Source organism: Myxocyprinus asiaticus, chromosome 38 (genome assembly GCF_019703515.2).
Source record: "Myxocyprinus asiaticus isolate MX2 ecotype Aquarium Trade chromosome 38, UBuf_Myxa_2, whole genome shotgun sequence".
Taxonomy (NCBI): domain Eukaryota; kingdom Metazoa; phylum Chordata; class Actinopteri; order Cypriniformes; family Catostomidae; genus Myxocyprinus; species Myxocyprinus asiaticus.
In genome coordinates, this window is record NC_059381.1 from 29861545 (window position 1) to 29878151 (window position 16607).

General features: G+C 41.6%; 1 protein-coding gene across 1 annotated transcript in view; it reads right to left on the reverse strand.

Moving 5' to 3' along the window:
• The window catches only part of LOC127429025 (enteropeptidase-like), a 30571-nt gene extending 20989 nt beyond the window's left edge, over positions 1–9582 (reverse strand). Inside the window, exons 1-3 of the mRNA XM_051677756.1 lie at positions 9380–9582; positions 7976–8115; positions 4663–4730 (exon numbers count right to left, since the gene is read on the reverse strand). Of these exons, the coding sequence (XP_051533716.1) occupies positions 4663–4730; positions 7976–8115; positions 9380–9500 (329 nt within the window). The 5' untranslated portion in view covers positions 9501–9582. The remainder of the gene's footprint in view (positions 1–4662; positions 4731–7975; positions 8116–9379) is intronic.
• Between the last annotated feature and the right edge of the window lie 7025 nt (positions 9583–16607).

Genomic DNA, 16607 nt, shown 5'->3' on the forward strand with positions numbered 1-16607 from the left:
AATTGTGGTTCATTTCCTTTTTCTTTTTTTTCACAGATTGGCCAAAATGTCAACACTATTAAGTATAGCACATAAATACTGGAAAGGTGTTGGCAGAATGACTGTAATTGGTGATAAATGCCATTAAAAAATCTGTAGGTACTTCACATTTGGCAATCATTTTAAAGATTTACATTTCTGATTTCCAGTTGCATTGTCTTTAAAAACTAAATGCATGCAAGACCATTTAAAATAGCAAACTGCAATATTATTGCTCTCTTTATAGCTCTGGGACTGGTTGCATAAACAGTCATTAACATAGACTTCGTCTAACAATTAGTCTGACTAGCTAAAGACACAATAGAAAGCCTGTTGCATAAAATAAGCTCACAGTTGTCTTTAGTAAGTCTAATTGGCATTACACTGTGGGGAAAGTAAGACACTGAACAGCTTAAATAAAATGGCCGACAGTGGGTGCTCAAAATTTTCCTTTGCTGGAGAATATTTGCTTATTAGAAGAATGCAGTGCTTCAAATTCTCTTTGACACCAATAGGGCAATTAATGCCCTGTGATTCGTAAGCGAGGGCGATCGCATCAACGATCCAGTGAGAGAGCTTTTGTTTGGAGACGGACATTCGTTTTGTCTGTCCTCCATAACAAATAAAGAGCTTATCCGACAGCCTAAACTGATGGGTGTGCTCAACATATGTATGCAACATTTGCATAGATTGCTCTTCATCTGAATTAAATGGTGGGGGAAAGGAGGCTTGCAAATGGACCACCTGAGCCTGAAGGGCATTGATAAAAATTTAGGCACGTAGCCTTTTCTAGGTTTAATGGTGGCTTTTAACAGATCTGGACCAAACTCCAGGCATGAGCTCAGTTGACAGTGCCTGCATGTCACCCACCCGTTTAAATGAGGCCAAAACCAATAGGAGTGTGGTCTTTAAGGAAAGCACCCGCAGCTCAACAGATTCCAGTGGCTCAAACAGGGAGATTGTGAGTGCCTTCAGCACCAGATTCAAGTCCCAAGTCGGCACCATAGCAGGGTGAGGGAGGTTCAAATGCCTCGCTCCCCTAAGGAATGACTAGATTATGTTTGCCTAATGAAGAGCCAGCCTCCAGGCCATGGTATGCTGAGATAGTCGCTATGTAAACCTTGAGTGTTGATGGGGTAAGACCAGCGTCCAGCCACTCTTAAAGGGATGTCAAAATCTCAGCTATAGGGCAATTCACTGGGGCTTTACCACGTGTAGAGCACCAATTTGCAAACACATGCCATTTAAGTGCATACAGGCGTCTCGTGGACGGTGCTCTAGCCTGTAAAATGGTATTCATCATCGACTGAGGCAATTCTGGCTCGTCCAGTGTGCTCCGTTCAGGGGCCACACATGTGGGTTCCACAGCTCTGGCTGGGGATGCTAAATCATGCCTTGTGCTTGAGAGAGAAGGTGTCTCCTCAATTGTATTTCCCATGGAGGGCCGTCTAGTATTTCTATCATACTGAAACCAAGACTGATTGGGCCATTTAGGCACAATTAACAGAACTGTTTCCATGTCCTCTCGGACTTTGCTGATATCAGAATGAAGGAGGCGTACCGGGGGAAACACATGCTTGTGTTTTGCCGGCCATTTGTGAGCCAGCATGTCCATGCCCAGCGGGGCTTGGGACATGGAGTACAAGAGGGGACAGTGGCCGTTCTCCATGGAGGCGAATAGGTCGACTTCCACTTTGCTGAATATTTCCCAAATCCTCATCACTGTTTGAGGATGAAGTCTCCATTCCCCTGATAATACTCCCTGATGTGACAACAGATCCACTTCTAAATTCAGATGGCCTGGGACATGTGTGGCACACAATGAGAGGAGATGACGCCATCTCCATTGGAGGAGGCATTGTGTCATGCTCATTAATTGTGGCAATCGGAGTCTGCCCTGGCGATTTATGTATGCCATTTCTATTGTGTGTTCCGGACGAATCAGAAAGTGGTGATTCACGATATCAGTATGAAAAGCTCTCAAAGCTAGAAAGACAGCCAGTAGTTCTTGGCAGTTGATGTGTCATGGCAGTTTCGCACCTGTCCAGGTGCCAAAAGTCGCCGTCCATCGCACACCGTGCCCCAACTTGTGTTGGATGCACCTGTTGTTGCCACTTTTCTACTGAAAATTTGACCCAGCATAACACCCTGTTGGTAGAAGGCCAGCGCTGTCCATGGTGCTAGAGCAGCCAGACAGCAGCGAGTCACCATAATGCGCATGTGCACGAGGCTCCAGGTACGATGTGGAACATGCCGCTTGAGCCAGTACTGGAGAGGTCTCATGTGTAACAGACCTAATGGTATGACTGCGGAAGCTGCCGCAATAAAACCCAGCATTCTCTGAAATGACTTCTTTAGCAATGTTTTCCCCAGTTTGAACTAAGACACAGAAGAATGGTCTGTATGCGCTCGTTCGTGATACATAGTATCACATAGTCAAGATGAACCCCTAAAACGGAGCTTTGCCGGCTGGGGAAAAGTGTTATTTTCACCCAGCTGACATTCAGACCAAGATTTTTCAAATGGCAAAGCAGTAAGTCTCTGCGTTTGTTCAAAAGTGCCTCTCATTGGGCTAGTAATAGCCAATTGTCGAGGTAATTCAAAATACACACACACCATTCATTTTGAATGGGGCAAGTGCCGCATTGATACACTTCATGAATCTCTGGGAGCCAGAGACAGACCGAAAGGAAGGACTTTGAATTAATATGCATTTTCTTCAACCGCTGAATTTCAAAAATCACCTGTGACACAGTGCAATTGGTACATGAAAGTATACGTCCTTCAGATCTATTGACGCCAACCAGTCCTGAGGACGGATATGCGATAAGATCAGTTTCTGAGTTATAATTTTGAATGGGAGCTTTGCAAGTGTGCGATTGAAGTGTCTCAGATCTTAAATAGGCAGAAGCCCACCGTCTTTCTTCGGAACAAGAAAATAATGGCTGTAAACCCTGCTGTGTGTTTTGCAATCTGGGACACTATCAAGTTTTTTGTGAGGAGACTGTGTATATCTGCGCACAACACCGGCGAGGTGGCTGGCGTACAAACTGAATCGTATAACCATGCTCGATTGTTTTTAACACCCAGTCTGACACGCCCGTGAGGGCTCGCTACGTGTATGCGCAGCGTGACAGCAGGCTTTTTGATTCACTTGCTATAAGAGATCGAGCGCTGCTCACCATAGGGAAGTGGTTGAGCATAGTTTGTGGGGTGTATGATATGTGAAGAGGAAATGGCCCTTTTTCTGAGATTGTTTGAGCGTCCCGTATTTGTACAACAGCGCTTTTTTTCTCTTTTGTGAGAACAACCTCTGTTTGAGTAATACACACAGAAGCAACAATGTCCCGTTCCCAATGACCAGTATTGGAGAAGAGGGGAGAAACACTGTGCTCCTCGAATCGAGCCTTCTTCGGCTCTGGGCCGTGAATAACGGTGAGATCTAGGCTCCTCTTCATGGGGCTGGGCATGTCAGGAACATTTCTGCTGCCCAGCCGGGGGGTTTTCATCACCGCATTTTTCGCGCTGGGATGGCGGATGGTGCTTACGATTGGGCCATGGTTTGTGTGGCTTCACAGATGGCTCAGCAGTAGCTTTTGGCTGTGCTGGGGCAGCGAGAAATAGATTCTTTGCTGGGTGCTGACCAGAATTAGATCGGGAGAGTGCCGGGAAAGGGAAATGAGGCCACACGCTCCAATAGAGGGCTGGAGCTCATCATGCGCATATTGCACAGGTGAGGACGTTAGATCGGAAGTTCGGGGGGCTCACAGGGCTTGCGCCAGAACGAGATCCTCCTCTAATTATTCCAGCTCAACCTTAATGTCCCGCCGTGCCTCCTCATGTGGTCCCTCGGGACTGAACACAGAAGAGGCGGGTGAAAGGGCACGAAAGGCTGAAAAAAGGTTGATCCTAGAGTGCAACGTCTGGATATTCATGCCCTCGAAGTGAGGGCAGTCTGTCCCCATAAGAGCTGCTTATGCGTGGGTGCGGCCCAGCCAGTGAACACAGCTCTCGTGCTCAACATATGGCAGGATGTGCCATTCGCATAGGAAACACTTGCGGAACGACATCTTTAAAAAGACACGTATCAAGCAAATGGCTCTTTTAGTTAATATTGTAAATATAAAAAGGATACAGCAACTCCAGACAGAGCGCTGTGGGAAGCAGTACAGGCGACGAGTCATCCTGTTCGCATCTTGCTGAGAAGTTCCATCTGCTGTAAGTGTATATTGACGTTGAAGCAGAAGGGTTCCAAGACGAAGACGAAGTTCATAGTCTTGAAGGAAGAAAATTCTGAAGAAATGGTGATTGAGCGCCCGCTTATATAGGCCAACTGCGTGCCTGAAGGGGTGGGCTCAGACGCCATTGCCAATCAGAGGACTGGCATTATTGAATAAGGGTTTTAACTAGGTCATCTAGAAGGACTTCCCCATAGTGCTTACAGCAATGTCGAGTGAACTGAATTGAAAGGGAACTGTGGATAGGTCTGCAGTCTTACATTTTTGTCTTAAATTAGAACAATCTAAGTTTTTAAGCAACTGACTGAAAAAGTAAAGACCAACATTTTAGACAACTAACTTGTAAGACTAGTCTAAAACAGTTTTATGCAACCGGCCCCTGGTGCTTTAATAGATTAAGTCTTACCTGAATTCATTCACTTTGCAATTTTTAAATTGCTCCTGAAGGGAACTGCGCCTGTAGGCTTTATTTATCTACAAACAGGCAACAAAGCACAGAGAACACAAAGATACACAGTAAACCCTAATAAGTAAGTGAAACTCAAAATATTTGAGGGAATCAGTTAAATAATTTTAAGTTAATAGAACTTTTAGATTTTAATTTTGTACTAAATATGTTAATTGCTCTTAACTTGAAATATTTAGTAAGATAACGTCTTGGTTACTGATGTAACCTCTGTTCCCTGATGGAGGGAACGAGACGTTGTGTCGATGTAGTGACACTAGGGGTTTGATCTTGAGAGCCCCAATCACCTTTGCTTAAAATAGAAAAGGCCAATGAGAATTGGCGAGTGGAATTTGCATGCCACTCTCTGCCCCGGACATACGGGTATAAAAGGAGATGGCATGCACCACTCATTCAGATTTATGCTGAGGAGCCGATAGAGAGTCCCGGCCATGTCAGCGGCCAGTTCAGCACCGCGGCAGGAGGGACACAATGTCTCATTCCCGCCATCAGGGAACATAGGTTACATCAGTAACCAAGACGTTCCCTGTCTGTCACTCACTCGATGTTGTGTTAATGTAGTGACACTAGGTACGGAACCGTGCTGAACCATGTCACAAGGTACGGAAGAGTGGGCACGGGCAAGCTGCTGCGTGCCTCGCAGCGAGCGCTCAACCACTTCGTGACCTTCCAGCAAGTTAGGTAAGGTGTCTCCCTAGTCCCGTTAAGGGGGGAGGATGCACTTACCCAAGGAGGCTACCGGCGGAGCCTTACCTGATTGCTGTTAAGCAATTTCTGCCAATCACTTTCTAGAATAGCGCTGGGAAGTGCTCTTCCCTCTCCAGGAGGGAGGGCACTATGGAGACCACATCCTACCGGAGGGAGGTTAACATGTGGAGAATGCCTAACATGGACTCACCAACGGGGAAGTTCACATATGGAATGTTACCACCCGAAGACGCTATCTATAGAGAGGGTACGCAACGACAGTGGCCGAGGCAGAGAAAGCTCTGGTGAGGGGAAACACTGGGTTCACCTACAGGGAAACCGAACAGTGAAAACTCATCATACGGGATTACCAAGGGGAATCACCACGTATGGAGCACTGAGCCTGAGCACACGGGCTCACCTGAAAAGGGGCATACCACGAGTACTGGCCTGGTGCCGTAACTCCTCCGCTGAGTTCATCACTGAACAGTGCTTAAGAATTAAAGAGGCGTCCGGGGTTCACCGGATACGGGGAACTGTTTTGGACAAAAGGCACACATTATCACCTTTGAAAAAGGGGAAAGGCGCAATGCAAGCGATACACCCAACTGGCTGCCCGGCATACCTGCTGTTACCATGTAACACTCGGGTCGAAACCGGCTCTCTGCGTAGGTTGTAAAACCTCGCAAAGGTATTAGGTGAAGCCCAACTCGCAGCTCTGCATATGTCTGCTAGAGAGGCCCCCTTTGCCAGTGCCCAGGAGGATGCCACACCTCTAGTGGAGTGCGCCCGGACTCCCAAGGGGCACAGCAATCCTGCAATTGGTATGCAAGGAAAATGGCATCCACAATCCAATGGGCCAACCTCTGCTTGGAGACAGCTTTCCCCTTCTGCTGCCCTCCAAAGCAGACAAAGAGCTGCTCTGAGCATCTAAACCTCTGCGTGTGGTCCAGATAGATTCACAGGGCATGAACTGGACACAGCAACGACAAGACTGGGTCTTCCTCCTCTGAAAGGAGTGCTTGCAGGTTCACCACCTTTCCCGAAAAGGGGTAGTGGGAACTTTAGGCACGTAACTGGGCCGGGGTCTCAAGATTACGTGAGAGTGTGCCGGCCCGGACTCCCAAGGGGCACAGCATGTCCTGCAATTGGTATGCAAGGAAAATGGCATCCACAATCCAATGGGCCAACCTCTGCTTGGAGACAGCTTTCCCGTTCTGCTGCCCACCAAAGCAGACAAAGAGCTGCTCCGAGCATCTAAAGTTCTGCGTGCAGTCCAGATAGATTCGCTGGGCACGAACTGGACACAGCAACGACAAGGCCGGGTCTTCCTCCTCTGAAGGGAGCGCTTGCAGTGCTGAAGCGGTCTCATATGCATCAACCCGAGGGGGAGAACCGGCGCCGAGGATGCCATATGCCCTAGGAGCCTCTGAAATTTTTTCACTAGTGCCGCTACCTTCTGCCTGAAGGTCTTCAGCACTGACTGAGCATGTTCGTTTGTAAGACGTGCCTTGAGAGTGACCAAGTTTAACTCCATACCGAGAAAAGAGATGCTCTGCACAGTTGACCTGAAGCCCGAGTCGGTCGAGGTGCTGAAGCTCAAGGTCTCTGTGTGCACACAATAGATCTTGTGATTGAGCTAGGATTAGCCAGTTGTCAAGATAATTGAGAATACGTATGCCCTTCTCCCTCAGCAGGCCAGGGCAGCCTCTGCGACCTTGGTAAAGACGTGAGGGGACAAGGACAGACCGAAGGGGAGGACCATGTACTGGTATGCTCGTCCCTCGAAGGCAATCCGAAGAAAGGGTCTGTGTCGAGGAAGGATCGATACGTGAAAGTACGCGTCAATCAGGTGGATGGCCGCGAACCAATCCTGATGTTGTACTGACGCCAGGATGCGCTTCTGCATTAACATCCTGAACGGAAGCCTGTGTAAGGCTTTGTTCAAGGCACGCAGATCCAAGATTGGGTGTGATCCTTCCCCTCTCTTGGGCACAATAAAATAAGGGCTGTAAAAGCCCTTGCACAGCTCAGCTACGGGGACGTGCTCTATTGCTCCCTTCGCCAGAAGGGTGGCAACCTCCGCACCTTCGCCCCGCACCGTAGTGGAGAGGATGCCACTGAACCTGGGCGGGCGTGGTTCGCGGCAAGGCAGAGCAGGCACCCCACCTGGATGACAGCCCAGGGGGGACGTGCTGCTCTGCAAGCCCGCAACGGTGGCCGGTGACTGGGGCGGGCGAGCGAACCCAGAGACCAGCACAATTGGTAACACTATGCTTTGAACGGCATAGCAATTGTTCAATGAGTAAAGCAAAATAGAACATTCTTAATTTTTAAACTCAAGCTCCATTATCCACCATAATGGTAACCTCCAAAACTCCAACATAACAGAAACTCTTCTAAATAACACACTAACAGATCTCCCCCTTTACATTCATCTTGCACAAAGACACATTATATAACACTTAATTTTAACCTTAACTATATTGCCAATGAACATCTCATAAAGATTTCCAAATAAAAATCTAGAAAATGTATTTAAAAAAAAAAAAAATAGCCCATTCACCTGCTGCTCAGTGTCATAAGCCAGTGCTTTAAACTGTACACTGCTTTTGTTGAGGAGTTCCTCTGTGAAAATGGTTCCATTTGAAATTACAAGCGTCCCAGCAAACTCTGAGCCTGTTTCTCCTCCTTCAACCTCTTTAGCTAAAATGAAACAAAATCTCAGCTGACCATAAAGAGGAACATTTTTACACACTATTTTGGTAGAGGTGAAAAGTCTCAAGGTGAAATTAACCGGTAACACTTAAAAAGTTTGTATTAATTTACATTAGTTAAATCAATAGTTAACATGAACTAACAATGAACACTAATTCATTTAGCTTAATTTCAACATATAGTACTACCTTTTTACATTAAAAGTTTTATGTGTTAATATTAGTTAATACAAAATAACCTATAAATGAACAAAGAACAATAGTATTTTGATAAATTAGCATTAATCAAAATTAATAAATAATGTAAAAAATTGTGTTTTATTAATTCATGATACCTAATGCATTAGTAGTTAATGTTAACAAATACAACCTTATTGTAGTGTTACTAATTAACAAATGATGATCACTTCAGAACATTATATACAGTAAATACAGTATATAGATATACTCTATATACACTACCGGTCAAAAGTTTTGAAACACTTGACTGAAATGTTTCTCATGATCTTAAAAATCTTTTGATCTGAAGGCATATGCTTAAATGTTTGAAATTAGTTTTGTAGACAAAAATATAATTGTGCCACCATATTCATTTATTTCATTATAAAACTAAAATGTAATAAAAAAAAAAAAAGTTTTTGAAATTGATGACTTGGACCAAATAATAAAGAAAAGCAGCCAATAAGTGCCCAGCATAGATGGGAACTCCTTCAATACTGTTTAAAAAGCATCCCAGGGTGATACCTCAAGAAGTTGGTTGAGAAAATGTCAAGAGTACATGTCTGCAAATTCTAGGCAAAGGGTGACTACTTTGAAGATGCTAAAATATAACACAGTTTGGATTTATTTTGGATTTTGTATGTATGATATAATCTAACTTTTTTTAACCAACATCACGTTTTTATGTACAAAGAGGCAATTTTAAATCACCTTTGCCTTCACTAGCTCATTTTTAAATGATCCTGTGTTCTGACAAATTAATTTTTAAAACTAAAAATATATAATGTATTCTCTCATTAAATTTGGTCATGAAACTGCATGCATAATAACAATGCATAATTGTTATTTATTTTTTATTTTTTTATATTAATGAAATTGAAATGCGTAAATCTTAAAAAATAAATAAATAAATATATTGTGCAAGTCACACAGCAGAACATCTCTACTTCCCAAAAGTATTCATTGTTAACTACCCATATATCATTATTAATCATGTAAATAATTGAAATGGAGAGAAAATAAGAGTTTCATACCATTTTTGTCTAGTGCAAGCCAAGAGATGACAATAAGTCCCACACATACCACAAACAGCATGAAAATCAGTGTCAAGAGCAGTACTTCCACGGATGACAAACGACAACCTCTTCTAGACATTATTTAGACAAATGACTTACTCCTGTAGACTTATGCTTTTCCTCAAAAGTTTTAACTTTAAATTGGCTGTAGTCTACTTTAGTCTCTAATTGTCTGGATCATGTTTGTAATGACGAATCTTTTTCACGCTACTATAAAAGTGAGAAGACTCAGTGTTTTCCAAAGCTTCTGTCATCCCTCTCTCCCCTTCTGATTGTTATATAGCCTGGCAATAAATTTTTATTGAGCAACAACTTATATTGTTGATTGGCATTATTGAGTACCATTTTATCAGCATTTCCATAAGGTGTAAAACCAAGGGAGTAGGCAATACTGTAAGATGCTTAGCAAAGCTGTAAATTAAAGTTGAAAACAAAAAAGCCTGTTTCCATCAGTTTCAAAGACTGATACCTCCAGATTTCCAGAGTTCAACTGTATTCCAGTAGGAGAGATCAATATATGGCTGTGAAATGTTTTAATCTTGAACACTAAATTGTTAGTAGCGTATAGCTATTGTGTCTTATCATGCAGCTACACTCAAGAGAGGGAGAGGCTTTCGCTGTCCTAGCTACAACATGCTATTCCAGGAAGTGAACTTTTGTTATTGCCCTCAGAAATTATATTGTCATTCAATATAAAATATTTTAGCTTTTATACCCCCCTAAATCTGTCATTGTGCAAGACTAATTGGTCAATTAATCATTTTGTTATTGATGTTTGAGTTGCTGCTACTAAAAGAGATACAAAGTCCTACTGAACATTAATGAAAGACAAGATTTATTAGCAAGTCAGAAATAAATATTTCCGATAATATGATTTGTGATTATATACAGTATTTCATGAAACTGTAAGATGCTTTTGATGGCTTTATTAGATGAGATCATGCACAGATATTAATGCTTAACATCTTACAATCTGAATCAGTATGAACAAAACAGCCATTGGAATATATTATATATATATATATATATATATATATATATATATATATATATATATATATATATATATATATTGTCTGGGAGGTTTCAGAATGTGTGTACAAATCTATCTGAAAATAAAAAGTACAGATTTAATAGTCAGTATGAAGTTAAGGCTATATATTCAAACTTCTCATTTTTAAAGGTGAAGTGTGCAGTTTCTGTGCCTTTGGTAGCACCAAATGTAATTGCAAAAATAATGATTATGTTTCAACACTCCCCTCATCTTCCACTGGTTGCCCAAACTAAAAGTGCCGCCCTGAAATGACGGAATTGGTTGAGTCAAACTTGCTGTGTCTGGCTGGTTGGCATAATTAAACAAACAGAGCAATATTTTGAAAGTGCCATAGAGCCATATTACTTACACTTTTGGGGGGAAATCAACCTACCAATGGCTTACTTTTAGGTTTCTCTGCATATTAAGCTGGAATAAGGGAATGAATTTTAAGATGAAAAAAAAAAAAGAATCACACACTTCATCTTAATGTGAATCGGATCCAGCAAAATAGGATTTACATTTACGTTTGTTATTGCAATATCACGTTGGTTCTGCTCTAAACTCACATTTGCACAATCCACCGTTGTGCTGGCTGACCTAAAGATAAAGTCATCTAGGTAGGATGTCCATGGTGGATAATCAGAGTTCATCCATTGCTGCAGGGGAGGACGGTACCACACAACTGGTGGTACAATTGAAGGGCACATATCAGGAGCTCTTTTGTGTATCTAACACACACACAAAAAAAAATAAGAAGCATAGAAGCGACACAAAATGACGCGGTTGGTTCAGTAAATAAGCATTTCATGTCGAATAACACTATCGGTTACATTTAGGTGTTAGTTTAGGGTAGGGATGCCATTTTGTTCACCTCTCATTTCTCTTTTTGAACACTATCGGTTAGGTTTATGTGTTGGTTTAAGGTTAGGATGTCTGTTTTGTGCACCTCTCATTTATCTTTTTGAACACTATCTGTCAGGTTTAGGTGTTGGTTTAGGGTTAAGATGTCTGTTTTGTTCACCTCTCATTTATCTTTTTAAACACTATCGGTTAGGTTAGGTTAGGTGTTGGTTAAGGGTAAGGATGTCTGTTTTGTTTGCCTCTCATTTATCTTTTTGAATACATGTTAGGTTTAGGCATTGGTTTAAGTTAAGGATGTTTGTTTTTTTCACCTCTAATTTATGTTTTTGAACATTATCGGTCAGGTTTAGGCGCTGGTTTAGGTTAAGGATGTCTGTTTTGTTCACCTCTCATTTATCTTTTTGAACACTATCGGTTAGGTTTAGGTGTTGGTTAAGGGTAAGGATGTCTGTTTTGTTCACCTCTCATTTATCTTTTTGAACACTATCGGTTAGGTTTAGGTGTTAGTTTAGGGTAAGGATGTCTGTTTTATTCACCTCTCATTTATATTTTTGAACACTATTTGTAAGGTTTAGGTGTTGGTTTAGGGTAAGGATGTCTGTTTTGTTCACCTCTCATTTATCTTTCTGAACACTATCGGACAGGTTTAGGTGTTGGTTGAGGGTAAGGTTGTCTGTTTTATTCACCTCTCATTTATCTTTTTGAACATTATCGTACATGTTTAAGTGTTGGTTTAGGGTAAGGATGTCTGTTTTATTCACCACTCGTTTACATTTTTTAACACTATTGGTAAGGTTTAGGTGTTGGTTTATGGTAAGGATGTCTGTTTTATTCACCTCTCATTTATCTTTTTTAACACTATCGGTTAGGTTTAGGCGTTGGTTTAGGTAAGGATGTCTGTTTTGTTTACCTCTCATTTATCTTTTTGAACACTATTGGTTAGGTTTAGGTGTTGATTTAGTGTAAGGATGTCTGTTTTGTTCACCTCTCATTTATCTTTTAGATCACTATTGGTTAGGTTTAGGTTAAATCTTTAGGTTAGGGAGGTATATTTTACTCATTAAAACATCTATCTGATATTCACCTTAAAAACCTTGTCCGATTACAACATAATTTCACTCGCTTTTGGTGCCCCCCGCTGGACATTTCACTGGGAAACTGCAGTGAAACATGTAATGAAGTACGTTATTTTGGTTTGCAAAAATGTTGCCATTGAGCTCAACAGTGCCCAGGGAGACCGACTCGATCTCGTCATTCACAGTGTGTCATGGAAGTGGACAGTCACTGCAGAGCTCTTTTTAAGTGATGCTCTGATTGGTGGATCTCTCTTTGGGATTATGGTTAGTGTAGATCTTCACCAGGAATTACGCTATTAAATGAGATTTTGTAACAATGAAGTTGAAATAACACAGACTGACAGCTTCAACAGAAGCACAACCAATCGATTAACAACCTCAGCGCTCATGGTAGGTCTGTCTTTAAAGGGTCATGAAACCCTAATACACATTTTTTTAGATGTTTACAGATATATGTTTCTGCAAACTTGCCGCAAAATTACCATTGATTAATTTAATAAATTTTCCATTGTTGCCCAAATTCTGCTGCAGGTTCACCGCTACTGGTGAAGAGCTGCAAACTTCTGGCAAACCTTTGCAGCGAATCACAAGCGCATTTGCATCTGAAAATAATGAGAGGATAATTTGTGGCAAGTTTGCAGCTAGTTTGCCAGACCTCTAGATTTTTTGTAAGGGAGCACTCAATATGTTTACAAATATTAATAAGGGGAAAGTGGTTATTTTTCTGGATTTTTTTTTTAGCTATTTCGTTCTTCCAGTTTAATAATGAAAGTTGAGAGTCACAAAAATGAAGTACATGCGTAAACTCTGAGTTATGATTGGTAGAACAGTACACATCTATGTCAGTAGATCCAGAGCATTTCCTCACATTATTCATGAGAAGGAACGCTTACATCACAGTGCTGCATCATGCATGAGCTGGCATTACAGCAGAGAATTAAAAATACATCAGGATGTGAAAGAACCTCCTGGCCAGCGCAATTCAACAATACTACTTGATGAACAGACATGAGAGTGGACTTTTACACTAAACACTCTGGTGAGATCAAAATCACTTGTCAGAACGGACCACAGTCCATAACTGGACCGGTGTAAGCATTTCTTGGCTGCAGACATGAAACAGCTGTTTGTGAGGGGAGGCTGTTGTTTCGGATGCTGATTCCATTGCGTCTTCTCCGTGTGTTATAGAAGGGATATCATGATGGCTTGTTCAAAAACAGAAAACAATGATGAAAACCGAAAACTGAAAGTCATGACTACTCTCTTTTTTGTATTTTTTCATTGTGCGAACGTTTCTGGGATTTACACCAACATGGTTTATTGCCGTTAAGTCGTCATAACAACGAAGTTGAAATCCTGGACAGACAAGGTTAGTAAGCAATTTTTATCACACTCGTGTTAACATGTTAAAACATATTATGCTTAAGTAATGTGGCTATACTTTTGAAAAACAGTGTGTATTTAATGTTTTGTGCATTGGACCCATTTACTTTCATTGTATGTGCCTTTCTTTTGAAAAAGAGGGATAAGTTGAAATTATTTTTTCCTTGTAAGTATAAATATCTGTAATTTAATGTAAAGTCTCAAAGCAGTGCTGGTTTTGATGGTAGTGTCTGCTCTGAGTGCTGTTCTTACTTCATTCTCAAATGTTTGAACAAAACATCCAAATCTTTTTGCAAACTGTTCTTTTTACTTTTTGTACTAACTGTAAGGCGATAGCCTTAACTCTTCACACTTTTACAGCTCCAAATTCTTTTGTTTTCATCTCCACTAATAATTTGTGATGTTCAACCATCTCTGTTGTGAGTGTGTTTTGGAAATAGCCCTTGACCCCCTCCTGTCCTTGAAGCAGCTGGAGAAGGCAACATGTAACAGAAACTTTGGAGAACAAACTTGCCATAAAAAACAACACTTGTACTATCATAATGCATTTTACAATTACAGTTGCAACTACAAAAAAAAAACAGAATTAGCTTACTACTTAAAAGTGCATGTACTATAACTTTTGTGTAACATTTATTGTAATCTGACACACCTGTTTGCTATCAGTCCATTCTCTATGTTTGCACACCACATGTCATAATCCTGATAGTGGCCACTTAAAAATAGCAAAGGTCTGTTGTTGGGTGCATTCAAAATAACATGTTTGCCTTCCATTCAAAACTGATTTGAATTTAACATACTGAATGTCCATTACAAAGTTACCCACCAATTTTACACTGAAGTTTTAATGGCTGTTCAAACAGCCAGATTCCACTGAGGAGTTCTACTGCATAAGGAACAGCTTCAGCATGCTTATAATAAACACATCCATAAGGTCATCTCAGAATATTTGCACCTTTTTGTCATGGTCCCGGTGAATTCGCCGGTTTGTTCTGTTTGTTTTGTTTTCTCTCCCTCATGTGTCTCAGGTGCTGCCAGCTCGTGTGATCTGTGTTTCCATGGGAACACTGATTGTTTCCATGGGAATGCTGATCATGCCACTAATTAGCGCGCTGACAACACCTGTTCTCCACAGATTCACTGCCTACTTAAACCCTTCTTTGTGTCATGATCTTTGCTAGATTGTTGTTGTGTGTTTATGTAACTCACCTCGCTGTATTGTTTGTGTGTCTGGAGTGCAGTTACCTTCCAATTTGCTGCTGCGCTTGACCTTCTGCCCACACATTCTTCAACGGAGGATTCCTCATGTATCTGCTCCCTACAACCTTGACGCATACACACCTACGAACACACTCTTCACAGAGGATTCCTCACGGATCTGCTCTCTACATGACCACGACGCACACACATCTACAAACACACTCACTGCCTTCCTGCTGCAGTCAGTGCCAGGTTCCCCATGCTTCGCCAGCCCTGTTGTGTTCTAATTTATTGTCAATAAATCCTGTGAACTGTTCCTCTGCTCTTGGGTCTCTTACTTTCTGACAGAACAATCTAGCCAGGATGGACCCAGCAGAGGAATCCTTTCTTCTCTCCACCCTTTCTCAACAGGGAGTTTTACTGGGAGGTCAGCAGGATCAGATCTCCACTTTTAACCGGGCTCTGGAGATAATGGCGTCGCAGCTTGCTGAGCTCACCTCTGTCGTCCAACAACTCCGCCAGCCTCCCGATACCAGTCCCACCCAGGAAGCCCCCTCACTGTTTCCGGCAGTTCCCCACATTTCTGGATACTTTGCGTCTCCTCTCAATCATCCAGCCCCGTTCTCAGGTGAGGCGGGTTCTTGCCGCATCTTAATTTCAATGTTCCTTGTACTTCACATTGCAGCCCTCTGTTCCCATCAGAGAATGCGTCATCACGCTCCTCACCAGAAGGGCCAGAGAATGGGGAACCGCCATGTGGGACAACGAACATCCCTGTTGCGCTTCATTCCAAGCATTCTCTGTGGAGCTCCAAGTGTTCGATCGCTTTGACACATTGTAGATAGATTTGCTTTGTTCTTCTAATGCTTAAAACCTCTAATAAAGTCTCTTTGTAGAATCTGTAGACATACACATTTTAAAGGATTACAATTTTCTTTTGATCATTGATTGAGTGACTAACTCATTTCACACAAGACACTCATTTGTCACCACCTTCTGGAATCACCAGAAATGGTCACTGAATCATTAAATGAATCTGAACCAGTTTTGGTGAATGTAGTCAAAACATTCGAGCCACTTGGATACATTTAAATCCCATAATGTACAAGTACAATTGTCATTACTGTAATTGATTAAATAATTTATTCAGGACCAGCTTGTGCTCAGTCTTTTATTGTCACGTGTGAAACAGAAGCAAGTGCGCCACAAGATGCCCTTTATTTTTGCAACTAATTTTACAATTATTTTGCAGTACTTGAATCCTTAAAATACTACAAATATTAAAAGTAAATAAAACATATATATTAATATAATGCTTATATCATACTTATATATGAATATATACTGTAATATATTAATACTGCATTGTAAGTGTTGGGTGTGTGTGTGTTGCCACACACACACACACACACACACCCTTTTAAATAACTAAGGCTGTTACTTGAAACTAAATTCAGCACTTTTAAAGACCTGCAGAAGCTCTGTGATGGAAACATGTTAACAACAACATACAGGCCTGTTTGGAAACCAAAACAACAATGGGAAGAAATTTAAGGTTTAAGGAGAGCTACATCTCATATACTGAGTAATGTGCTGTTGTAATGTTAGCTATATGTAGGTACTGCTGTTC